Source organism: Arachis stenosperma, chromosome 5 (genome assembly GCF_014773155.1).
Source record: "Arachis stenosperma cultivar V10309 chromosome 5, arast.V10309.gnm1.PFL2, whole genome shotgun sequence".
In the NCBI taxonomy this organism is placed as follows: domain Eukaryota; kingdom Viridiplantae; phylum Streptophyta; class Magnoliopsida; order Fabales; family Fabaceae; genus Arachis; species Arachis stenosperma.
The window spans coordinates 140,531,251-140,557,263 of record NC_080381.1 but is presented as its reverse complement, the minus strand read 5'-3'; the positions used below and the strand labels follow the sequence as shown (position 1 = coordinate 140,557,263).

The window sequence follows — 26,013 nt, the reverse complement described above, 5'->3', positions numbered from 1 at the left end:
CTGCCGGTGCTGATAGTGGTAAGGACGGTGGAGTGGAGGCGTTCTTTTTGGCTTCAGTCACCTCGTTGAGGAAATTAGGGTTGGAAGGAGAGAGGAATGCATTAGGCTGGAAGGGATTGTGTGGGTTAATGGGTTTCAGGTGTTGAGAAACTTGGGCACACTTTGAATTAGGGGTATTCGGGGTCGGTTTGGTTCGGTTTTTTAAAGAAAAGTCACTCGATCCAATAGTTTAATTAAACTATGGTTCAATTTGGTTCGATTTTTTTTATAAAGACCATCCGAACCAAACCAAACCAATTAAAATTGGTTTGGTTTGGTTCGGTTTGTTTGGTTTTTTTAATCAACTCAAAGAAAAGTCTGTCATACTATTTCGCAAAATTATAACATTAAAATCATATAACACAAATATGCAATAACTAACAAAAGTATTGATTCAATGAAATTGAACGACAAAAGAAATCAAAATAAATGAAACTCGGAATCACAATTTCACAAACATGTCAAGGAATTCCTAAATGTAGTAAAACAAATGAACTAACTCTATTAAATGACACAAAATAACACAAGACTCACAAAAAAATGTAGGCAATACATAAATACATTGTGCCCACCTATTTCTCTTGAAACTAAAAGCCGCAACCGAGACATGTGTAGAAAGACCAATTACCTTAGACAATTGCACCTTCTGTTCATCAATTATATTAATTCCAAGTTCTCTTCTTATATCCTGCCAAAGACCAATACCAGATCATGAACAACAAGTACTAGGAATCAACAACAATGAACAATAATGAACAAATAATTAAAATAATTAAAAAAACAGAGGCAGAAACACAACAAAATAAAATTACTAACATTCAGCAACAATGAACAAATAATGAACAACAATCAGCAACAATGAACAAATAGATTGAGCAGAAATTGAATACAAATAAATCACAAAATCAACTCAAAACAACCAAAATCACAGAATCAGAGTTATTAATAAATTAAATCACAAAATCAATTCAAAACAAACAACCCAAATTAACAAAATCAGTAAACAAGTACAGTAATTCATCAGTATCATTAACAAAATTTCAAAACAAGCAAAATAAGTGCAGAAAACCAAAAATTAATTCAGAATCACATAATCACAGAATCAGAATCACAGAACCAGAGAATCATAGAATTTAAACTAAACAAAACAAGCAAATTTGAACCCATCAACTCAGATGCATAGACTACTTGATATAAATTAATATATCAATTAATTTTAATTTCATATTTTTTAATATGTCATTAAATAATTAGATGTCAATGTAATTTTTTTTTCTATTATCAGTGTATAAAAAGTAAATCACATATATAACAGAAGTAGATGATATGATATGTATTTAATTATTTATATGAGTTTATCTCTTTTGCTAATTTCTAAAAAAGATAAATAAAATAAGTTACATATAAAAATGCTGTGTGTTTTATACTAAATGTATAACTTAAAAGACTAAACTATAATAAATAAGTAAAAACTATAAAAATATATTGTGTTTTAGATGTATAACTTAAAACTTAAAAAAGATTATATATACAGAAAAACCATATACACATATATTTTTCTGAAAAATATTAACTTTTACAGTTTTACTCCAATTAAAATATTTTCTTAGCTGAAATAATTTATTTTTTTGTCCAGAAAAAAAAAAAAACTCATTGTTGAGCCAGTTGCGTAGCTGAACGTCTATGTTCGTAAGCAATAGGGCATGAAATTCACAGCTTAGTGCGTCGCTCTCTCTCTCTCTCTCTCTCTCACTCTCTTCAGGCAAGTTCTCTCTCTCTCTGAACGATTTGTACTCTGAGCTGACATGCTACGATTTCGATGAACTTTTTGTGATCTTTGTTGGAAATTGGAGAAGCCCTTTTGCTTCCTAGATTCAGGACTTGAATTGGGTATCTGGTCTTCTGTTTAATTCGCTTGAGCAACAGAAAGTTTGTTTTTTTTTTTTTTAAGCGATTTACACAATTTGGAATTCGAATCTGGAATATTGTCAATTGAGTTTTGCAAAGAAATTGTAATGGGTGAATATTTTGTACCTTTGTTGAGTTAGAGAGTTAGCATTTTAATTCAAAGCATGCCCCAAATTTTACTAAAGAACTTTTTGGGGTTTGTTGCTATCCTTAAATTGGGAAGAATGTTAACAAAAAATATTCCCTTTTTCATTGTTTTTATAGGTAATTTGCAATGGCTGAACCTTCCAAGGTCATTCACGTTCGAAATGTGGGGCATGAGATATCTGAAGTATATTCTTTCTCTCTCTCTCTCTCTCTCTCTCTCTCTCTCTCTCTTGCTACTTTGTTTGGTGTATATTATTCCATTGTTTTGTAACATGATCATCATATCTATATTGTGATATTCACTTTTTTTCTGAAAGGAAGTAACTTTTCTTAAGACCATCTTGTAATCAGTTGATTCAGTTCTACATTCCATTTTCTGTTATTTATAGTGACAGTTTCTTCTTTAGCTATAATGTGGAACTGTGGATTCTAATTATAGTCACTTCATTCTAAGCTGTGTTTTGAATTTCTCTCAAATGATTTATGTATATTGTATTGTTACTCTGTTGATTGCAGAATGATTTACTTCAGCTATTTCAGCCTTTTGGAGTCATCACAAAGCTTGTTATGTTGCGTGCTAAAAATCAGGTTTCTTTATGCCTTCAAATTAGACCATGTGTTTTTCCCTTGCTTTGTGAAATTTCAGCTGAATTAGTTATGTTGCACTATCTATCATCCTTGTAGGCTCTTCTCCAAATGCAAGATGTTCCGTCCGCAATTAGTGCTTTACAATTTTATGCAAATGTTCAGCCTAGCATTAGGTATAAATATATTATGTCACATCTCTTTTAAATCCTTTACGGTATTTCATTGAATGCTATTTTGATAGCTTGACCTTGGACATCATGTTTAGAGATTCGGAAGGGCGCTCCTTGTTCGCATTGAGTTCTAGAATATTGCCGTAATAATCTAATTGTCTTTTTGTTTCATTCCAGGGGGAGAAATGTTTATGTCCAGTTTTCCTCACATCAAGAACTAACTACAATGGATCAAAATCAAGGACGTGAAGATGAGGTTGGCATTTTATAATATTTTCTTAAACATGAAAAAATATGCCCGGGCTTGTTGATTATGTAAAATATGAAACATCAGTAAGCTTCTTTTTTATTTTGGCAGTCACATTTTTTAGTTTTTAATGCGAGACTTTCCTCTATACTATTTATATAGTTCCATTGAAGTGGGTTGTGTTAAGTTAGTATCTTCTGTAGTTTCTCGTTCTTTTTTTTTTTTGGTTGGCTTCTTCCGTATTCAATGTACTTCTCTATTTATTCTCCTTTCTCTCTATCTCTCTTTCTTTCTCTATGCTCTCTGCTGTTGGGAACTGCTGGATGCACAGCCAAATCGAATTCTCTTAGTTACAATTCACCACATGCTGTATCCTATAACAGTGGATGTGCTACATCAAGTGTTTTCCCCCCATGGATATGTTGAAAAGATTGTAACGTTTCAGAAGTCAGCTGGTTAGATTCTCTTGGATTCTCGCTCTCTTTCTTTCTTTTACCTATTCGCTTTTCCACTCTTTTCTTTTGCCTTGGGCTTTAACTCGGTGAATGAGGGAATGGTATTTTGGAATAGATGAATACTTTGGTTGTTCTTTTTTGTAGGTCATTGGAAAATGATGGAAGATTGTTCATTAATATTAGCAAATTTTTTATGCTTCTGCAAATTTATTTTATTTTTAGCTTTTTTGTGTATTCTACTGTAAATTTCATCATATATTTGCAAAACTGTGTAGGCTTTCAGGCTCTCATCCAGTATCAATCACGTCAAAGTGCTGTTACCGCTAGAAGTACACTTCAGGTTGTTTACAATTTACTAGGAGCTAGGCACTAATTGGCTTGTTAATTCTGATATTGGCTTGCTAATATTATGGTTATATTTCTGAAAAATTCTAGGGACGCAACATATATGATGGTTGCTGTCAACTGGACATTCAGTTCTCGAAGTAGGTTAAATTTATCTCAAGTAATTTCATCATTAATTGGTTTCTGGGTTCTAAAACTTACTATTGGATGTTAAATTCATTGTTAATTGCAGCCTTGATGAATTACAAGTGAACTACAACAATGATCGATCAAGGTGATTTTGTTGGTTCTTTCTTTTTTAACATTTAATTTTTCCTACTTCAATATCTTTTATTTACATTTCGTATTCATTGTTTCTGTGTTTTTTAATAATGTTCCGCAGGGACTTCACAAACCCAAATCTTCCAACAGAGCAGAAAGGCCGATCTTCACAAGTATGCTCTGCGTGACTCTTTTCTTTATCTATTTATCAACCAAAATTTCTTGTTGATCTTTTGGAGAGCCCATTCTAATATATTTTTCTTCCTTCATCTTCTACGAAATAGCCTGGATATGGTGATGCAGGAAGCATTTATGGTGTTCAAGGTTCTGGAGGTAGAGGAGGTGCTAAACCTTTTAAGTTGCTTTGGTTGGTTTGTCGTGTTTGTATTATGTGCTAGTTTTTATTAAATATTATGCGCTAAAATTTTTCTTTTCTTTTTCTCTTTTTTCACAGCTGGAGGATATTCACAGGTGGGGTACCTTTCGAGCCAAGTCGAAGTCACTATTTGCTAATTTTGATGCACTATTGAATATATGAGGAAGTCATTATCCTTTTGGCATTTCATGCAAAGTAGCATTTGAAATGCCTAATGGTTTATGTCTCCTTTTTTAATTTATTTTTGCATTTGAAGAAACATTGGTGAATGTACTAAACACCAGGCTTGCTGGATTATTCGTAATTGATTTTGGAGATTGAGTTTTCTGATCTTGAAACTATTATTAATTTGAGTTTTTACCAATTTGTTTTGAATTTTATAGATGGCCAATGCTGCAGCAATTGCAGCTGCCTTTGGGGGAGGCTTGCCTCCTGGGATAACCGGAACAAACGACAGGTGTACAATTCTTGTTGCAAATCTCAATCCTGATGTAAGCATGTTGTCCTGGAATTTCTGCGTTCTGCTATAAAGTTCTCTCTCTCCTCTTTTCCCCCCTTTTTTCTTTAAAGTTGGCTCAAACTCTGTTTATTTCAGAGAATAGATGAAGATAAACTGTTCAACTTGTTCTCCATTTATGGGAACATTGTCAGAATCAAACTTCTTAGGAACAAACCAGATCATGCGCTTATCCAAATGGGGGATGGTTTCCAAGCCGAATTGGCAGTACATTTTCTTAAGGTTTGTTACTTAGGTGCTTATATCTTTACTAGAGGTTCTTGTGATTTTTATGGTTAATACTATCTCTCCAATGTAGGGAGCTATGTTGTTCGGGAAGCGATTGGAGGTCAACTTCTCGAAGCATCCAAATATAACCCAAGGTGCCGAAACACACGAGTATGTGAATTCAAATCTCAACCGGTTCAATCGTAATGCTGCTAAAAACTACCGGTATTGCTGCTCGCCAACCAAGATGATCCATTTGTCAACCCTCCCACAAGACATCACTGAAGAGGACATTGTAAGCCTTGTGGAGGAGCACGGAACCATTGTCAACAGCAAGGTCTTTGAGATGAATGGAAAAAAGCAGGCTCTTGTTCAGTTTGAAACTGAGGAGCAGGCTACCGAGGCCCTTGTCTGCAAGCACGCAAGCCCACTTTCTGGCTCGGTGATTCGAATCTCCTTTTCTCAGCTGCAGAACATTTGATCGAGACTTTTGCTACCGACTCGAGCGCTACCGTCTTACGGTTCTTAAGCTTATTTGGGACAAGGATTCTGAACTTGGGAAGGATAATATTTATGCAGATGATGCCACTTTCATTGTCTTGTAATGGTCGAATTGCTTATTAATATACAGATAAAACCTGTTCTCACTTCTCATTTCACTTTTAATCATTTCTCTTCTCATCTTCATTCCCTCTAATACTAGATCTTTAGGTTCTGACATAATGGGAGTGGGGATAGATTTGTGATTACATAGAGAGGGGCTAATCTACTACCTTATGTTTATGAAATTATTGTTGTAATTTATGATAAGTAGGCCTCTTCCTTTTGTATTCTCAATCCATGTCAATTTTCCTTCTCCAACAACTGAAAAAGAAACAAACCTTTTCCTCACTTCCTCCTTCTTCTCCTACCTTTTCCCTCCACATCTTTCTTCCTTAGATGCACATGGATTGAGATCATGTTCTTATGTTCTGTGTGATATTCTGATCTTCCTTCACCCTCAGGTCTCAACCTCCATTTAAAGAATGAAGAACGTAGCAGCATTTAGGAATGAATCTTTGCTTGGACCCTGTATCTTTGCTCCTTTTATCATGCAATTCAATAGTTTTGACTTTTGATGTTGGTTTGTCATCTTCGAAAATGGGTATTATTGAACCATCATTTTTATCTTAAATTATGTGAATAATTGTTAAAACTAGAAAAAAAGAAAGTGAATTGGGTCATAAGAACTCCAAATATGATGAAATACAATAAGAATGGATGTACTAACGTCTTTTAATAATCTCTCCTGGATTTGATACTTATTGGAGGATGGGAATGGAGTTTGCTTATTTAGGAGAGTCGTCCACTTTGTATCTCTGCAATATTTGAGAGATTAGTCATTAGACTTTCGACTTGATAGATATTCTGGTACACAAAAAAAAAAGAATGAATGTACTATCATTTCAACTTAGGATTATATGAAAACGAGTTTATTACAATGACCACTACCTTACCAAATTTAAAACAAAACATATGCATTATCTCATGAAATAATTAAGAAAAATATTAGGTTGGATACAAGATTGATTAATGATTTTTTTTCTTATTTTCCAAAGTATTTTTAGGCTAACAAACCAATGATTAACCTAAAATCGTTGACCAATTCATTGTTGATGATGTATACACAAGTGGAATTTGAATCTCTCAACAATTACTTGAACAGACGAATAGGCTAATCATTTAGCCAATTCAATTTGGTTACAATGTTGATTAACGAGTATCCATTGAGAAAATATAGTGACATATGTTTTTCTTTTTTGTTTGATATACTCAGAATTCAAACTTTAAACCACTGAAAAAAAGAATTAAAACATATTCACCTAACACGATTCAATAATGAAATAAATAAAGTATATAATAAACCAAAAAAGAAAAAGAAGATAAAAATGAAAATCTAAGAATAGAAAGTTGTAACGTGTAGCTCTGTAAGGTGAAGAAGCTTACGAACATGGATTTACATGCACTCCGTTTATCGCATCCCTTCTTCATTCTCAACAACACCAACACCAACGCTCTCTCTCTCCGCAACACAATTTTAGGGTTTAATCGTCGCAGTCGCCGGTGGTTGAAGCTGGAAGCCACCAACACAAACGGCGCCGCTTTGGACGAAGCTGCTTTCGAGGCGGAGAGGTTGGCCCTCGACGCTGAAGCTCGCTCCGCCATGGCTCAACAAGGCCAAGCTTCCATCTCTGACAGCAACGATCCCAAGGCTTGGAAATGGATCATCCGAAAGAGGATTTGGGATTCCATGGAAGCTCACAACTTTGCTCAGAATCCAAGACCTGTTCATCACCGCATTCCCAATTTCGTTGGCGCTTCCTCTGCTGCTGATAAGGTTTAATGTTTTCTCTTTTCCGTTTATACTTTGTTGTTGTAAGGTAAATTATGTTAATTTTAGTGTTCTATATCATCCTATTGTGATAATAACAATTGTTTGGCATTTAGTTTATAGTTCCAAAATCATATTTTTTTTGAGTAGTTAAGTGAAGTAGTGGTTAATTTCTAAACTTTTCATGAGTGCTTTCCGTTTAGAGTGATTGAGAACTGAATGTGTTCTTATGAGTTGAGCTGAATTGTCAATTTTGACAGATGAGGTTGCTAGATGTGTTTCAAGCTGCGCAGTGTGTCAAGGTTAATCCAGATTCTCCTCAGAAACAAGTCAGGTTTCTCACTCTCTCAGGTTTGATACCATAAGAAGAAGTTGCTTCATGGGTGTCTTCTTTACTTGTTGCTTAATTTCACAGCTTGAGATGTCTTGGTATATATTATAGGGTGCTGAGAAATGGTGATAAAGCACAATGGATTTTAAATTTATATAGGGTCATCGTTAGTGGAAGTGTGATGCTCGCATCATCAGTTGTATGTTCAACTATACATGATTGCATAAAATGGCTCAGCTTAGAACTTGTCATGTTGGTTGAGCAGTTCAAAGTTAAAAATTGGATCTTCACTTGCAGATGGAAAGAAGTTGTTAACTCCTCAGCCACGCTTAAGGACAGGATTTTTCTCTATACTTGAATCCAATATGTTACCTCCAGGTACCATCAAGGAAGCCTGCACTTCTGTTGGGGTTGCCAAGCACGGACGGCCAATTGGGTTAGATGAAAAGATAAAAGTAGATGTTATTGTTATTGGATCCGTTGCTGTTGATCCAAAGACAGGTGCTCGACTGGGGAAAGGAGAGGTTCGGCTCATGTCTTTTAACTTTCTTATTATGTCATGTTTATTCTTCCATGTATTTGGGTTGCTTATCCATTAAAGGCTAGAGCTATAAAAGTAAATTATATTTCCTTGGCAACATATATGATTGTGAATTCCAATGGGAAAGGTATGAAGTGCAGGGATTTGCAGAACTTGAATATGGTATGCTGCGGTATATGGGAGCTATTGATGATTCAACCCCAGTTGTCACCTCTGGTAATTTTGATTCTTACTTCTCAACTTTCCTTTGCCATAATATGATTTTGTGAAACTAAAACGAATTGAGGACAAGAGTAAATTAATGTATATCCTTAGCTCATATTCATGATTCAAGCATGAATATGACAAAAACTTGTTTGTAAAACCTCAAATTTTTGTTTTTACAAAAGGAAACATTTCTCTTCTTTATAAGAGCTAATTTACATAATTGCATATTATTTGTATTTTTTTAAATAGTTGTCTAACCTCTATGATATCCTATTGGTTTGAGGAAGTTACATTAAGGAAGGTGAAGCACCTTTGATTAGTGAAGTCATTTGATTGCACAAACACTGAACTGCTAAGTAGATTATATTCACCCTATGATGCAATCTTTTCAGTTCTATGATAATGATATCATAATGTCTAGTGGTATGCATTACCAGTTTATTCTTGATGTCTTAAGACTTATGGATTACAATTTCTCTTTGTTAAAATACAATGTATACTTGGATATAACATCAGTGATAACTACCCTTGCAGTGCATGATTGCCAATTAGTGGATGATATTCCAGTTGAAAAGCTGTTAATCCATGATGTGCCGGTGGATATCATTTGCACACCAACCCAAGTCATCTTCACGAACACATCTATTCCAAAGCCTCAAGGTTGGTTAGAACAGTGCCATCCAGATTTAGTATTGTCATTTTGCTAACCGTGCCTTGTTTTTAATCATTGTAATGCCATTGAAAACATGTAATATCTGTACTAGTGTTCAACCTTGAACAACGTAGTTTTTCTTTTTTTCTTTTTCTCCTCCTATCTATTGGATGCATAACTTAAATTTTTCGTTTTCTCAAAGAGACAGACTAAAATGTTCACTACAGGAATTTATTGGGATAAATTGTCTCCTGAGAAGTTGGGACAAATCCGTATACTAAGAGAGCTCAAGAAGAGGATTGAAAGAGAGACTGGACAAAAGCTTCCTACTGGCCCTTCAGAGAAATTGCCCCCTACTGCACGAAGAGGGCAACGGGGTTAAGTGGGATTGTGAGTTTTTGATGAATATGTATATAAGAAATTTTTTCAATAAGTTATATATAAATAAAGGGGGGAAAAAAAGAAAAGAAAAAGAAATGTTCAATACATTATTCTGAAATTATTGTTTTCTATCATTGATGATGTTTGGGGAGAAAGAACTACTAGTAAATGTTGCTTATTAACGTGCAAGAGGGATCACAAATATGAAACCTCTTTGTATTTTTATTTCATAGGTGGTAACTCAAAAGTCAAAACACCACTTTCTCCTCTTCTTTCTAGCTTAATATTGAAATTCCCCAACTGTTATATTTAGTTTATGATATGATGACTTGTACAGTTGTACGCCTTTTGGTGTTTTGTATGATGATATATATTATTTTGTTTATATTGTTTCCATCCATACTCAGATCTTACTGTTATATAAAATGCAATATTTGATGCATGTATCTGCGTTTGTAGCATAGGGATGATATGGTACCAGCGAACTGCTCATTTAGAACCTAAGTTTGTGGGAGTTAATATGTTTTTAAAGCAAAGGCAAACTCTGCTGTATTTTATTCAGGGGGAATTAAAGAAATTTTGTACTGACTTTTTGTTAGAACAAGACGCTAAATGCAAATTCCCTTTTCTGCTCAAGAGTTAGTTGTCACTTGTCAATGTCATATGACAGTAACATGGTTAATGATGTTCACTATGCTTCTTTGTTGGATATGTAGCTTTCAGACCAATTTTTTTTATACTTAGTCATGTTATCAGTCTAATAACTAATAGCAGTTCTTTTACAAGGATTCTTTTTTTATTTTTACCTCTTAAAGACTCATCTATTTCTCTTCTTTAATATGTCTTGAACTAATATTTGTGGTTATTAGTTTTTAATGGTAACCTAGACATGATCATGTATCTATTATCTCATCTAATTGGTTACTCTGTCTTGTTATTTGTCTCTTTTGTTTTTCTTTTCATTGTGCTTTATATGCGTGCTATGAGATATATAACTGAGCCTTTGTTTTCAAGAAGTGAGCTTTCTAAATCTATCCTTGAAATAGTGGTTATCATAATAATTTGGTTAGTGTGAATGCTTTAGGCTTAAATTAGAGCAGCCAAAAATTCATGATTTATTTCTGTCCCAACTTCAGTTGGGGGGACAAGAACAGTTGGTGAAGAACGCGGCTTTGTCAAGAACGCAAATGAGGGCAGTTATGCATTAAATTCTATTCTTCCTTGGTTCCTTTCTCCCCTGTGAAAGGTATGTTATATTCCATTTTCTATTTTGCTTTTTTTAAATGTTGCTTTTCCCTTCATTTTAATTGTTTTTTTTTTGTTGCTAGCTTCTTTTGGTTTTTTTTGTTTGGGGGGGAGGGGGGGTTCCAAATAGACATGTGGTGGGTTCAAACATCGTCAAGATTTGATAATGACAGGAACTTCTTTCAACATGATGACTTTTTTCTCTACTCGGACAGTCGGACGTCCACTCCAAAGTATTGTCTAGTTTATTTTCAAGGAATCTGATTTCTAAATTCTTATTGCTGTAGTCAAATGTAGTGTGCATGTGAGCTTGAGAATCATTTAAACGTTTTCACATTGTGAGTTCAAAAGCTTGAGGGTCCTTCTTCAAGTCCTTTTCAGATATCATCTTTCATGTGTTAGAAGTAACAATAGTCTGATGCGAAACACTCATATTTTTGAATGATAAAGTCTCAAGGACCACCAATTTTAATTTATATTAGCCAACACTTTTAGCCACTAGCTCAATACTCTTAGCCCAGTAGCCCAACACCATACTTTTAGCCAATACTTTTAAATATTGCTAGCTAACAGCTGGCCAAAAATAATAAATTGTGCTAACCCTGCAGCATTGCTCCTTTTGAAATTTAAGTAAGCTATTTTAGAAAGATTTACTTCTAGCATTGGTAGGTCATCAAAATATATCTTGTTGGGCATATGAGAATCCTGAGCCACCATATAAGTATTTATCATGATACGTACTGCTTCATATAATTCTCTCTCTCTTTTCTTTTCTTCTTTTTTTTGACAAAATAATACAAGATCTATGTCAAATGCAAAATCTATGTCAAATGTTCAACTATATTCCATGAAACTTTCTCGTCTGAATTTAACACTATCATCTGATAGGAGTCTCTATGCTTTAGTTTTTTTACTTTTACATTTTATTTTGTTCACTTTTATAAACGTCGTTGTTGCTGATGTTAGATTAGTTATCTTGAGCTGTGCATGGGACCAATAATTGCATGTATATTGGTCAAACGCATGGACAGCCGTCAATAAGAATTATACTATTTAAACTACCCTTGCGTTCATAATTACACAGAAGTGTCCAAGTAACATCATCATTATTCAGATGAAATGTCGTCTCACTATCAAACTAAAATATAGCCCTTGTTTACATTTGTGACTGTCTACCAACTTCAATTATAGCTTGATTTTATTTCATCAACAACAACAACAAAGCCTTATCCACTAGGTGCAGTTGGTTACATGGATCAAACGACGCATCAAGTCCTATGATGTCTATAGTAAAACTGTTTACACGTAGATCTCCTTTCATCATTCAAACTCAATGCTGAGTTTACAGGAGGATTAATATATTTTACCCCGAACTAGGTTTGTCCTTTTGAATATGATAAAGTATGCTCCTTTGGAAGAATGTGATCCTTCAATTATATAATAACGGGTAAAGTAGTGGTACTTGTTTGAAGTGGATTTAAAATAGGGTTAGAATAGTTGATAAAATGTGAAGAAAACACAGAAAAGGACAAGTTGAATGACTTTATAATGTGGACTGAATTTTCATGGATGTTGAAGTGTTCAATTTGAGCTTTTGCATTGTATTGGTTGATCACTTGAAACTTGAAAGCTACTTGATTTTTGTCCTCCTTGTTTTGTTTTCTGGCTCTCTAGTTTTGTGGATACCCCACCACTACTTTGAAGCATATCTTGAATTGCTGTCACTATGATCTTCCATTTTCTGTTTATGGTGCCAAAACCACCTTTTTTTTCTGTTAAGATTGGTTAAATGCACTTAAAGTTCTAAGAACAACTTAATATGATAGTTTATTTATTAAATGTTATGATTAAATAACTTGGTATGTACAAACTCACAACTTTTGAACAAAATATGAATTGTCTGACGACAGGATCTTGTGATATTTCATACTATTATTGTTATCTTTGTTGTATTTGTTCATGCTTGACCTTATCTTATGCACATTTCTACATATAGGACAGAACAGTTAACTATAGTACATACATTTTTTTCTCCTTTCTAGAAAAAAAAGGGATAGATACTTTGAATGAGAAAAAGAAATGAGACAAACATAATAAAAAATCCCCAAAAGCACGCTTCCAAATATAACAAAATGAAACCTTCATATAATTATGTATGCTCTAGTCTAATCATAGTGGTAAATTTATTACTTAGTAGACTCTTATTGTGTACGAGGTTGGTTTCCACTCAAATTTTGTACAATATTTGTCACATTCTAGCCCATTTTGTGGACTTTTGAACTATAAGAGGTATATTTCTTTTTTTTTCTTTATTATTATCATAGAGACAAAAAAAGGTTTTTTGGGGGGAGGGGGAGGGGGTTTGGTTACGTTATAAGTATATAATTAAAGTAATAAATAAATTCTTGAAGAATTATTATATTTGTGACAGATTAGTCTCTAAAAAAAAGTACCGATAAAATCTTTTAAGATAGTAGATGTGAATACACTACCTTCAAATTAGTTTCTATGATTAGGATTAAAGAATTTAATTTCATCTAACTTGTTTATATTTAGTCATTTATTATCTTGGTAGATTTTATTGGTATTTTTTTTAAGTATTAATCTGTTTGAAATATAAATCTTTAGGATTTATTTGTGACTTTACTCTTATAATTAAGTGGCATGATTAAGTTCTTTGGATGCATATGCAATCATCTTTTTTTTGGTTTGAATATGCAATCGATTTTAATATGGTGTTTAGTGGTCTAGGTGGAAGTAGACATGGGCCACATTAGCTTAGCATAACATGAGGGAGAATGATAGTTATTTGGCTATTTAAAATAGAAAAGGCTAGAATTTGAAGATCACGACTCACGAGTGAAAAAAGAGTGAGCTTAATTGAAAGGAGCTCCTTCTAGACGAGGCTACTAGCCATTTAAAAAAGGAAAATGAAAACACCATTATACCCACAAAAAAAAAAAAGGGACTATTATATCATGAAAAGATTTCAAAGATATGCATAAGATCGATCTTATTTGAATATCAAAATTTAGTAATACACATATATGCTTAGACTTTGAGTAAATCATTATACCTTTGAGTGTGTGTTTAGTGGATATATTCAGTGAAAAAATTGTGCTTATACGAAGAAGGATAATGCCAGGTAATCAATAATTTTTTTAACAATATGAACGATCACTAATTAAATTAAAATATATTATACTTTTAAATTATTTATCTAAATCTTAATATTAGAATAACTATTTGTACACCTAGTAAAATAAATATCCAATATATTTATTGTTTATATTATTTAGTATTTTTATTGTCTATTTATATTTTTCTTGTGAAAAAAACTTTTAATTATATGATCATTCTAAGAAGAAATCTCATTAATCTTTTGTTATAATTTTAACCATTTATATAAGAACTATCAGTATAAATTTGTGATCTTTTCACTCTTTTATATATGAATGTAGGAATTAAAATTAAACTTATGAAAATATACACGAAAAAAAAATATTAGAAAATCTAAATATAAAAAGATTTATTACTATGGCATTATTTGTTCTAATGATTAATGTTGCAGTACACAGTGTAGCACTAATCAAGGTCCCCGGAAAACCGGAAAAAATAACACGTGCCTTCGAATCACAAATCATGTATTATTAATGCTCAGTCTTCCACGTGATGCCAAAAAAAGAAAATAAAAGTAATAAGGTTATAATTAAGAAAACTCCAATATGAAGTAGATCATTCTTCGAAAATTAGGAAATTTGTGCAGCAAAAATTTGGAGTGTAGTTTCCAGGTTCTAACATCATGTTTGCCCTTTATGCCAAGTACTTTTCATAGGGCCCATGAATATATATAAGTAAATAATGATAATGGCATTTTGGTTAGTTTATTAGTCTGTTTAAACAAGTATCAGATGTTTGAATTTAATTTTATATATATAATAATTCATTGACCAGCAACAAACTTTTAAATAAAGTTCTGATTCGCGATAAATTAGTCCTTAATTCAACGCTAATCACTATAACTATATTTTATTCTCTAATCTCCATCCAAATATTACTTACGTTAGCATAATTGCATTGGTACCCATTATCACCATTCTTTATTAATCTGTCTCACACTTTTTTTTGGTTCATGCATGTGTTGCAGCCTCACTATCGATTAACATTTGGTTCTCCATTCACATTGCTTTTAACTTTCTTTAAGTGTACTTTCACGCTTGATTAACTGAACTCTATATCCATGTGTTTGTTGTTTGTATTTAATTTATCTTATAATTTTCTTTTTTCATTTTAGTTTAAATTAATGGTTCTGAAACTAACAATTAGATTATTCCAATTTAATTTGACCTGAATAAGATCGACTAATTATTAATTGAAAATATTTAGTAACAAACAAAAATTTAATCAAAATCAGCTAAAACTTGTCTTATTTAATATTTATTAATTATTACAAATGTATTTATAAATAAATACATAATAATTGAATTGATAACCGATTTTTAGTGTGTATAACATTGTTTTATAAGCGAACATATAAAATAATAGAGGTTAAAAAAATATAAATTAAGAATTTTCCGATAAATGAAGGAATTGAATTAAAGAATTTTCCTTACTAACAATATCGTACGTAGGGTCATATATACCATCAAATTGATTAATAACTATCCATATAACCTTACTTTCACCATTGCTATGATTTTGTTCTAGATAAAGATCTTAAAGTGAATAAAGAGAGAACATTTTCTTTGTAGAAAGTGGTACACAACGGCTACATTCAAGTCAATACTAAGATATATAGATATGTATGTATCCCTAAAGATTTTATTTCCTCATTATTCTCAAAAAAGGCACACACAAACACAAGCATGCTTCTTCAATGGTGTTATATTCTCTCGCGTGCACTATTATTAGTTCACACTCGTGTACCTTTCATTCCATCATTGGGAAAAAAAAAATCTTATTTTTCTTCTTCAAAGTATCTTATCCTATCATGCATTGCATTTTCTCTTTCATGGAAATTAAATGATAATGTTATTAATTTAATTTTTATAGTGATTATCACTTGAGGCTCTTTCTCCACCACATGGGAATGGGATGCAACTATATATATATATATATATAACAGTAGTAATAATAGTACTAAAATAATCCTATATGATTCTTTTTCTTTTCTATATGAATTATAAACTAAGATATATATCTTATATTTTGGGGGGTGTAGTAGTTTTGTTTTATCCTAAAAGCCTATATTATAGTTTTGGATATTTTTTATTTTTTTAATCCCTTAAATTATGTGGAGCCGTGGAGGGGATTGGAATAAAGTGGATGTACTAAGTGTAGCCATTATCTTTTGTAATATGGCTTTCTTATCTTACTTTGTATTTTATCAAGTTTACTGAGAGGGAAAGGCATCAAATAAGCTCAAAATAATAAGAATCCAAGAAATTCACCAAACAAAATGAACAGAAAAAAAAAATATATTTGAATAATAATAAATTAAAAAATATGTGTTGTTTTTTTCTTTCAGTCCGGTAAGTCAATGACTAATTTTTCACAGAACTGAATTTTATTTAAGGATTTATTGTTGGTCGATAAATTGCTGCATGCACAAAATAAAATTCAAATCACCGACATTTATTTAAATAGACTAATAAATTAATTACTAGACTAACCTGACTTAATTAAAAAACATGTGTTGTTAATTTGATTCTTTTATTTAGTTTTTTATAATTTTTCGCCTGAGACAAAGAGAGAAGAGAAAAAGCTAAGTGATTCCTTCCATATTTGCTTTGTTTTTTTATTCAGAACAATTGCACACTTTTTAGATCAATCCCAACAACAATGACATAACCCACTTGAGAATCAAAATTGGATCCTGCGTTGGGTATGAGCCTATGAGGGACCCATTATCCATATATATATATTCACTTAATTATATTAACAATTGGTCTTTAAGTTTTAACTAGGCATTTCTCATTATTTTTTAGTTAGTTTTTGAAGTTAATTTAAATCAAATTTTCTTAATTTGTATTTGTTAGTTCGACTGTCCCCATGTATGTAGTCAAATGAATTTTATATCATCAAATATTTTAAAAATATTCTATAAATATAAAAAATTAGTCAACAAATTAACTACATATATATAATATATTTATATTATTTTTAATAAAATAATCAATTATTAGAAAAATTAAACTTTTAACCATGTTATAATCAATTTTCTTTTTACAAATACTAAATGTATATATTTCTATACAACAACTTATTAGTTATGTATATATATATATATATAACATAATGACAAATATTTACTTATTTAGTTAGTTCTAACATAAAACGAATGTATTCAAAATCTTATATTAATTGAAGATATCAAGATTAATATTAGTTACACAAAAGACAACAAATAATAAATAATCAAACCTGCTACATCTACCTAATTATTTTTATAATAGACACTACTATTTTGATATCAATATCTTTTTTAATAATCATCATACTTTTTTGCTTTATTAATTCAAAATTAATTTAATTAAAATATATAATCAATTAATAATAATTATATTTTTATACAGGGATCAGAAATATTTGTCGTATAAATAATATTATGCATAAATAACTCTTTATGTTTGTTCACCATTTCTTCCTACATGGAAATTATGATTATTTTCCTATAATTCCATGTCCACCGCCGCAAAAAAAAAAAAAAAAGTCTGATCAAGTTTGCTTAGGAAAATAAATGAATCACTCACACTCATCAGATCACTCTCTTTCTCACATTTTCTTGGAATTGGGTGATTGGCACGCCGCCACGTTTTTGGAGATTTTAATTAATTATTTTTTTCGGCAAATTAATTGGATAATTCAACCAATTAATTAGATTTTTTAATTAATCAATTAGATAGATAATAAAATTAATCGACTAGAAAAAAAAATTGAATGTTTGCTCGTAAAGCAATTGATTATTGTAAAAAGAAAAATAATTCACTAACCAATCGATTATTTAAATAAAAAAATTAATTATTTTTCTGTAAATTAAAAAAAAAAAGATTTTTATTCGCTAACCAATTGATTACTTAAATAAAAAAATCGATATATATATATTTTTTTGTAAATTATAGTTTTTCTTATTACAAAAGAATGCATACCTAACAATTGATAATCGATTATCAGGATCTATCGCTAAAAACAAATTGTTAATCACAGTGAAATATAAACAATTAAAATTATAAAATTTGACAACTGAAAAAGATATTGCATGATGATAGATTATGAAATTATTAATCTTAAAAAAAAAAAAGATTAAAATTTTAAACATAAAAAAATTAAAAATAAATATTAATAAAATATCAAATTGTTAATAATAAAATTATGAAAATAAGATAAATAATGAATAATAAAATAATAATTTTTAAATATATATAATAAATTTTAAAATTAAATAACATATAAAAATTAATAAAAAAATATTATTCGATGATTATTAAAAAATTTTAAAAATATATTTTATTATTAAAAGTATTTAATAGTCCATAACACTTCGAGATCGTCAAAATCGGAGCCAAGAAAGATCTTAAATTCTTAATCATTGTCGATGAGTATGAACCATGAATTTTTTTTTTTTTTTTTTATGTTCTTTCACTTTTCAACGGTGTATTTTGGGGCCCTTTCAAATCTAGTAGCCATAATAAGGCATTGAACCTGACCTCAATCTCTCTCTTTCTAGCCACCAAACCTACATCTCTATATCCCCCCATTCTCATTTTCTTCTTTTTGGATTTTTGAAATTTTTAATTATTTTATATGTTGTCCTATACTCTAGTACATAGCTTATTGTCTATTTACAAGTTGTATGGAAAATAAAATAGAATATTTTAAAACAGAGGAAATTAAAGGAAACTTGGAAGAAAGATTTAATGTGTACATGTTTAATCTTTTGTCTTTCATAAGTTTAAAATAGGTTAAGAGAAAAATAAATTAAATAATTTAAAATTTAAAATTTAAAAGTTTAAATTTATGGTATAAAATTTAGAATTTAGAATGATTGACAGCGATGGCTGAATAATCAAAAACAACGATCGATAGTTATGGTGATTATGACAAATGATAAAATTATGATGGTGTTAAAATTAGTATTAAGAAAAAAAAAAGTAATAGTTTTAAAATAATTGACTAAAATTAATATGGTGGTGTTAAAATTAGTGTTAAGAGAAAAAAATAGTTAAAAAAATAGTTTTAAAATATTTGACTAAAATTAATAATATTGACTTAAAATTATTTTATCAAAATATATAAAAAGTCTCTTTCAATAACAAAAATCTATTATGAATTTAATTTAATTCTTTTTCTTTGTTACATAAAAAATAAAATTATTTAACTCAAATGCACGCATAGTTTTTTCCTACATATTCACGTTACAATTTGGAGCCATAATGTTTATATCAATTTTCAATGTGTAACAATTTATATTCTAATGGCAATTGCTTAGGTCATGCCATACTATACTACTATAAAATATTCTGGTGGGAACGATTAATGTAATATTAAGCCCTAATTAATTAGCAACTGCACGTGTGAGATTTAAAAATTTCCTCCACTAATCAAAGCAGCCGACATAAAAAAAAAAGAAAAATTATTATTTTTTATATATAATAGAGTTATCCAAAAAAAATAACAATATATCTTTAAGAGAATGAATGAATTAAAAAAATAAATGCAAAAACAAACATGTTTCATGATACAAATTAAATATTAAAAAGCAACGATTTATGGATCAAAGAAGTCTGATGACATCAAAGGTGGAGCCTTGGAATGAAGCTTTAATCGTACGGGATTTTAGTCAATAATTATCCAATATTTATAGAAGGGTTGTAAAAAATTATAATTCATATGTGTATTTTTTTTATTAATATGTGTATAGATTTTGTATAATATGTGTAAATTATTATATATATTTATTCATGTGTGTAAAATTAAATAATTATTTTGATATCTTTTTAAAAATTAAAAAATAAGTTATGCTCTCTTTTATATTTTTTGAGATAATACTTAATTTATTCTCTGAACTCACATGCAAGTTACAATTTAGTTTTTTAAAATTTTAATTGTCTTTATTTAATTCTTAAACTTTGTGAATATAATTTATATTAGTCTTTGAAACAATTTTTAACGTACAAATATTAATGGAACATTGTCGTGAACAGCAGAATGTCACACTAAACCTTGTAAAATGATGTCATTTTAGTTTTGGCACTCAAATAATCCAAAAATAACATCGTAAATGGTGTTTATTAAAATTTTACATAACAAAATAAGTGATATGATGCCGTTTTTAAACTATTTAAATACCAAAACTAAAACTGCATTATTTTACAAGTTTTAACGTGACATCTGATACTCTATAACAACGCTCTATTAATGTTTTTATACTGAAAATTGTTTTAGAGACTAATACAAGACACGTTTATAAATTTTGGAGATTAAATAAAAATAATTAAAACGTCAAAAATTAAATTGAGATTCGCATGTAAGTTCAATAACAAAATTAAATATTAACTTATATTTCTTTTAAGATAACTATGATAGTTAATCATTCATGAATAAAACTTATAATATCAAAAAGAATAATCAAATTATAGATGTTATTAGTAGCCTCTTTTATCCACGTAGTGATGGAATTAATAAGGATTAAGCGAGTCAATTCATGAACTATTCTATTACTGGATCTCTTAATTAACATGAGAGAAGAAAATAATTCTAAAAGAATGTGCTAATTGTAGACGGTCAGTAATAAAAATTCTAAAATAATTGAAAGTTTTAAAATAATTTTTTTTGTTGCTTCTCTCATATATTATTATTGTATATAGTAATGGGGTTGTTTTTCATGTATTTAATATAAAATAGTGACACATTTAACTAATTCAAATAGTTAAAATTTAGCTGAAAATATTTTTTTAGAAGACGTATTAAATATATTCTAAAATTACACAAGTATTTTCTAAATTTTATATATAGTTTTATGAGAATGTAAATGATACAATACATTAGTTATCCATTATTTAATTCAAACACAATATTCTAAATTCAAATAATATATATATATATGAGAGAGAGAGAATAATTTATTATCGTTTAATTTTCGGAAAATAACAGAGTAATTATTCAAAAACTAATACAATGTCAAAAGTTTGGTGTATTAATAAACTCTTAATTAAAAACTACTCACCCATTATTTGAATTATTATATTTTCAGAAACTAATTTTGATTGGTTTATTAGTTAATTTATTAATTTAATTTTTTTGTCCGCTTAAACAAGTGTTAGTGTTTGAATTTCATCTTATGCATGTAGCAATATATTAGGCAACGACAAACCTATAAATAAAGTTTAGGTTCGCAACGAGTTAGTTCTTAACATGCTAGATTGGGAATACCGTAAAAAAAAAAAAAACATTTTCAGGCAATCATATTGATTCTCTTTACCTTGATTTTTTTTTTATTTCTTTCTTTCTTTCTTGTTTAATTTTTTCGTAAAAAAAAATTAGGTTAGGTAGGTGTAACAACTAGTTTGATTTCACTACTACTCCTAGCTACAGGCATACTTTAATACTTTGATCAGCGGAAATAAAATCGCATCACAAAATCTTAATAATACGTGTTTTAACGAGTATGGTATTTTAATTTGTTTCTAATTAAATTCCTAATATATTTTTTGACATATTATTCTAATTAATATTTCAAAACATGCACTACTCACTTAATTAATTACTTTGATTACTATTAGGTTTTTGCAAAGAGTACTTGACGATGTGAAGAAGGATTCCAAACATGCATAATGCATGACTTCAATTCAAACTCGATTATATATCTTTCTCCGAAAGGGAAGTAACATTCAAATAAAAGGAAAGATAAATTAAATTAAGCATTGGAATTTTTTGTGTAGGGCCATAGAGAAGACCATAATGGATTAATGGCAATGTGTATGAATGTGTGAAACTATTGATGGTTCAAATGGCAACCCCTAATGCCTCCAAAGGTCAGAGTCAAGAGATATTGACCTTATTTAATTTATTTTTGTATGTAGGTATTAGTCCGCATACAGAATAATATAATAAAGAACTAACTTATTTTTAGTCAATTTTTTAAAATTATTTTTTATCTTAAATTTCAACCACAAATTTTAAATTTTTAAAAAATATGGATTAGAAACAATTTTATATATAATAAAAGAATTAAGTTAAAATTCAATTGCACTTAACTTCATATGAAGTTGATAGTTGAGAACCGTATGTTAAATAAAAATTTAGTCAAACTGTCAAATTATTAAACGACTCTCAACTATTAATTTTATATGAAGTTAACTGCACCTGAGTTTCAACAAAAAAATAATTAGTAATATATATTAGTTAATTAAAATTTTTTATACTTATTCTATATAATATATAAAATTAAACTACTTTAATTATTTTCCATTATATGTAAATATAAAAATATTATGTGTATATAAAAAGTCAATTAATAAATTAATCATATATATTTATGTATAAATATATATGATATATTTAATTTATTTTATATTTTAATATGTATTTTAATATATATCCTATATTAGTATGGTTGATGTAAATAATATAGTAATGCATGCATGACCATAGACAGTGAGTGTTTCAATAATTTTGATGGTAGTTATACCAAATGCTTTGTTTCCTCTTTATTTCAATTTGGATAGGATAGTTTGGCTACCGTCTTTCAAAGAAGTTATTGACTCAACAAATTTGGAAATGCTTCAATGGTTCAAGTTTTTCTGGATAACAATTATAATAATATATAGGGTAAAGTATATATTTTGTTTCTGAAGTTTAACAAAAGTTTTAAAAATATTTTAAAATTTTATTTTGTTTTAATTTTGTTCAAAAAATTTTCGATTTGCATCAAATATATTCTCAACGGGTAAATTTTCAAAAAATATAAGATCAATCTAACAATAATGCATGAAAATTATATTTGATTTGTTTATGTTGAGGGTTGTTCTTATGAAATTGTTGTTGAATTAATCTTAACTTTTTTTAAAAATTAATTGTCAAAGATATATTTGATACAAATAAAAAATTTAAAACAAAATTAAAACAAAATAAAATTTATGAATATTTTTAAAATTTTTGTCAAACTTTAGGACAAAAAATATTCTTTACCATAATATATATTTAATTGTAACTTAAACCCCTTGCTTTCTGCTTCACTACTTATTAGTACTTAGTAGCTATACATTAGCTATAATAAAACAATGACCTAGTTAGTTAAAAATAATATAGGATCTATACATAAATTAGGTCATGATACTTTAATTTTCTTCAAATTGTAATAGTAGCCAACAAAGTGATCTCTTAGAATGCATGTGTTTGAATGAACATACACCAACCCAACTCTTCTACCTTTTAAAAAAGTTGACTGTGATGATCATGTTTGAGGTTGACCTCTAATTCTCTATCTTAGTGTATGTCTCAATCTTTATATTAGCAAGAATTATGCATGAAACTTATTATAAATTATTAAAACTCTTTTCTGCCAGATCTCTATTATTGTTGTTTTAGCAATTAAATTTTTAGCTTAATTTTGTTATTACTTATACGGATTTATTTACACTATAATTTTTAATAAGGTATATATATTGAGACATACACTAAAGTCTTGGCAAATTTAAAAAATAAGATATATATATATATATATATATATATATATAGTTAAAAATTAGAATAAATTAAAAAATAAATAATAAATAAGTCTCAAACTTTTTATCTCAAAGATAAATAAGTCATCGATTAATATAAAAATGTTTCTTATTTTTTAAAATGCTAGATATCTAATTTTTTGGAGGACTAATTTATTCTTGTATATTTTGAATAAAAATTTTTAAATATTTTGCATTTTAAAAAATTAAAAATATTTTTATATATTTAATTAATAAAAAACTTACCTTCTTTCGAATTAAAAAGTTAGAAATTTACGTGTTTTTTTTTCTAAAAAGTATATATTTTATTACAAAAAAGAGCTATTTTAATATTTTTTTAATAGTCATAGTTAAATGTAAAAATTAATATATATTTTTGACAAATATTACAAATGTTAAATTTTTTATGTTTTCTTGATGAATAATTTGATTGTAGAAAATTACTCCTCAATTTTGACACTCATTTATTTTCAGCTTATTTCACTATTTCTTTTTTTCTTTGAGCTCCGTCAATTTTGGCATCACACTACTTTCAGTTTTGAATCATACTACTTATTCTTCATCTTCAAAATCTCAGTTTATTCTTCAGTTTTAAGATTTTATTTTATTTTTTGTTGGAAATTTTTGTTGAGAATTTTTTATAATCAATATATAAGTGTCAAAATAAATAATATTTTTTTATGGTTAATAAATATCACAAAAAATATATTCTCAAATTTTAAATTATTTTTTATGGCTAATATTTATCAAAATAAAATTTAAACTTTTTTATAATTATTTATATATTAGAAATACTATTTTTAACAAAATTTTTATTAACATATTTTTATAGTTAAAATAATATTAAATTTTATTTTTTTGATAAATTTTAATTTTTTTTTACACATATAATCTTAAAAAATAGTCTATATTATTGTAGTATTTATTAGGTTGGTGTATGTCAATCGACTTAGCTAATCAACCCTAGAAGCATTATATATATTATTATCCATTAACTATATTTGTCACAAACCATCTAGATCACACTTCTCAGTTCTCACCTATCCCACATGTAACATATATCAAGAAATTAATGTGAGAAATTTATTTCTTTTACCAACTTTAGTGGTGTGGAATGTTGAATAATATAATATATATGTTCCATGACTATATAGTATGTGCCATTAAAGTGATGGTTTGAATGTATATATTTTGGAGTCAATGATATATATTTTGAAATTTAAGAACAAATGCTGGTCAGAATTCTTTTTGAAAGAGAGATACCTTAAGTGGAAAGCATTCTCTAAACTTAGTTTTATATTTATTTATATATTTATTTTTTTTCAAGGATTATTGGTTGGAAGAAGGAATGTTTTTTCCATGTAATTTGAAGAGTAAAGTGTGTCCATCCATGGATGTGATAGCATGTGACATAATATATGAAAAAAAGTTTATTTTTCTGTATATAAAAATAAATATTAATTTATAACCTCTAACTAAAATTGAAATGTTTGTGAAGGATGTATTTAAATCACAATTTCACTTTATGTAAATTTATTTTCAAATATTCATATAGTTTTATTTTTAATTCATTTAATTTTTAATTTGTGCCAATTCAAACAATATTTAAAATATTTTTAATAGAGCTTGGTTACAAGATAATTTGAAGAACATATGAAGATAATTATCTTACTTGGGATCATTTTTAATTAAAAATTATGTTAAATTGTCTTTTATTTAAAAAATTTAAAGAAGAAGTGTGACTATTTTTATCATAAGTTGAAGAGAGAGTATTTTTGAAAAAACAAATACTGCAAAAAGTTACTTCATAAAGAGACATATATAAACAAATATTCACATTTTTAATAACTGATATGTTATATGAAGATGAATTACTCTAATTTATATTTATATTTAATCAATTATAATTAATTATAAAAAGAAGCTAGATACAACTAGTTATGATCAATTTCCAAAATATATACCTCTAACTCCTTAGACAACATACATCTCAACATCATTCCAATAGAAATTAGATATCCTTGTCTTAATTCATACATAGAAGGCAGGTTGGCACACCAACAATAATATATAATGTACCTTGCTACAACCTAATAATAGCCTAATTGTTTGTTTTCTTAGCCTGCGCATATTTTTTAGAATAGAATAAAATAAGATACTAAAAATAAAATATAAAAAATTAAAATACAAAATTTTATATTTTTGTATTTAATTTTGTGATAAATTAAAATAAATTATGAATATTTAATTTATTCTCATTTTTTATTTAAAAAATTTGAAATAAAATATAATTATAAAAA

At 28.5% G+C, this 26,013-nt stretch overlaps 2 protein-coding genes across 5 annotated transcripts; both read left to right on the top strand.

Moving 5' to 3' along the window:
- The first annotated feature begins 1,680 nt into the window (after positions 1 to 1,680).
- On the top strand, positions 1,681 to 6,299 carry LOC130982122 (polypyrimidine tract-binding protein homolog 3). Of its 3 annotated transcripts, none has more exons than XM_057905988.1 (15): positions 1,681 to 1,801; positions 2,212 to 2,278; positions 2,611 to 2,682; positions 2,779 to 2,855; positions 3,030 to 3,108; positions 3,431 to 3,554; positions 3,830 to 3,894; positions 3,990 to 4,039; positions 4,132 to 4,173; positions 4,282 to 4,333; positions 4,445 to 4,502; positions 4,615 to 4,631; positions 4,920 to 5,027; positions 5,132 to 5,275; positions 5,352 to 6,297. In XM_057905988.1, exons 2-15 carry the CDS (start codon positions 2,222 to 2,224, stop codon positions 5,739 to 5,741), a joined length of 1,335 nt encoding a protein of 444 aa, XP_057761971.1. In that variant the 5' UTR covers positions 1,681 to 1,801; positions 2,212 to 2,221; the 3' UTR covers positions 5,742 to 6,297. The 3 variants fall into 3 exon arrangements, with proteins under 3 accessions (XP_057761971.1, XP_057761974.1, XP_057761973.1); XM_057905991.1 differs by having other exon boundaries at positions 1,695 to 1,801; positions 4,445 to 4,493; positions 5,352 to 6,299; XM_057905990.1 differs by having other exon boundaries at positions 1,792 to 1,929; positions 5,352 to 6,298.
- An 890-nt stretch (positions 6,300 to 7,189) lies between these two features.
- LOC130979164 (5-formyltetrahydrofolate cyclo-ligase-like protein COG0212) lies at positions 7,190 to 11,464 on the top strand. 2 transcript variants are annotated; one of them, XM_057902533.1, is made up of 7 exons: positions 7,190 to 7,637; positions 7,892 to 7,982; positions 8,260 to 8,486; positions 8,644 to 8,719; positions 9,245 to 9,370; positions 9,590 to 10,989; positions 11,072 to 11,464. In XM_057902533.1, the coding sequence occupies exons 1-6, from the start codon at positions 7,251 to 7,253 to the stop codon at positions 9,742 to 9,744; spliced, it is 1,062 nt and encodes a 353-aa protein (XP_057758516.1). In that variant the 5' UTR covers positions 7,190 to 7,250; the 3' UTR covers positions 9,745 to 10,989; positions 11,072 to 11,464. The 2 variants fall into 2 exon arrangements, with proteins under 2 accessions (XP_057758516.1, XP_057758517.1); XM_057902534.1 differs by lacking the exon at positions 11,072 to 11,464 and having other exon boundaries at positions 9,571 to 9,715.
- The last annotated feature ends 14,549 nt before the right edge of the window (positions 11,465 to 26,013 follow it).

What these genes read in the sequence shown, in the direction of transcription:
- LOC130982122 (XM_057905990.1), top strand. Translation starts at nt 2,222, where the DNA reads ATGGCTGAACCTTCCAAGGTCATTCACGTTCGAAATGTGGGGCATGAG. An exon ending in ATCAAGGACGTGAAGATGAG is followed by an intron (nt 3,109 to 3,430) that starts GTTGGCATTTTA and finishes CTGGATGCACAG; the next exon opens with CCAAATCGAATTCTCTTAGT. An exon ending in TGGCAGTACATTTTCTTAAG is followed by an intron (nt 5,276 to 5,351) that starts GTTTGTTACTTA and finishes TCTCCAATGTAG; the next exon opens with GGAGCTATGTTGTTCGGGAA.
- LOC130979164 (XM_057902533.1), top strand. Translation starts at nt 7,251, where the DNA reads ATGGATTTACATGCACTCCGTTTATCGCATCCCTTCTTCATTCTCAAC. An exon ending in CAGGTTTCTCACTCTCTCAG is followed by an intron (nt 7,983 to 8,259) that starts GTTTGATACCAT and finishes CTTCACTTGCAG; the next exon opens with ATGGAAAGAAGTTGTTAACT. An exon ending in ATCTATTCCAAAGCCTCAAG is followed by an intron (nt 9,371 to 9,589) that starts GTTGGTTAGAAC and finishes TGTTCACTACAG; the next exon opens with GAATTTATTGGGATAAATTG.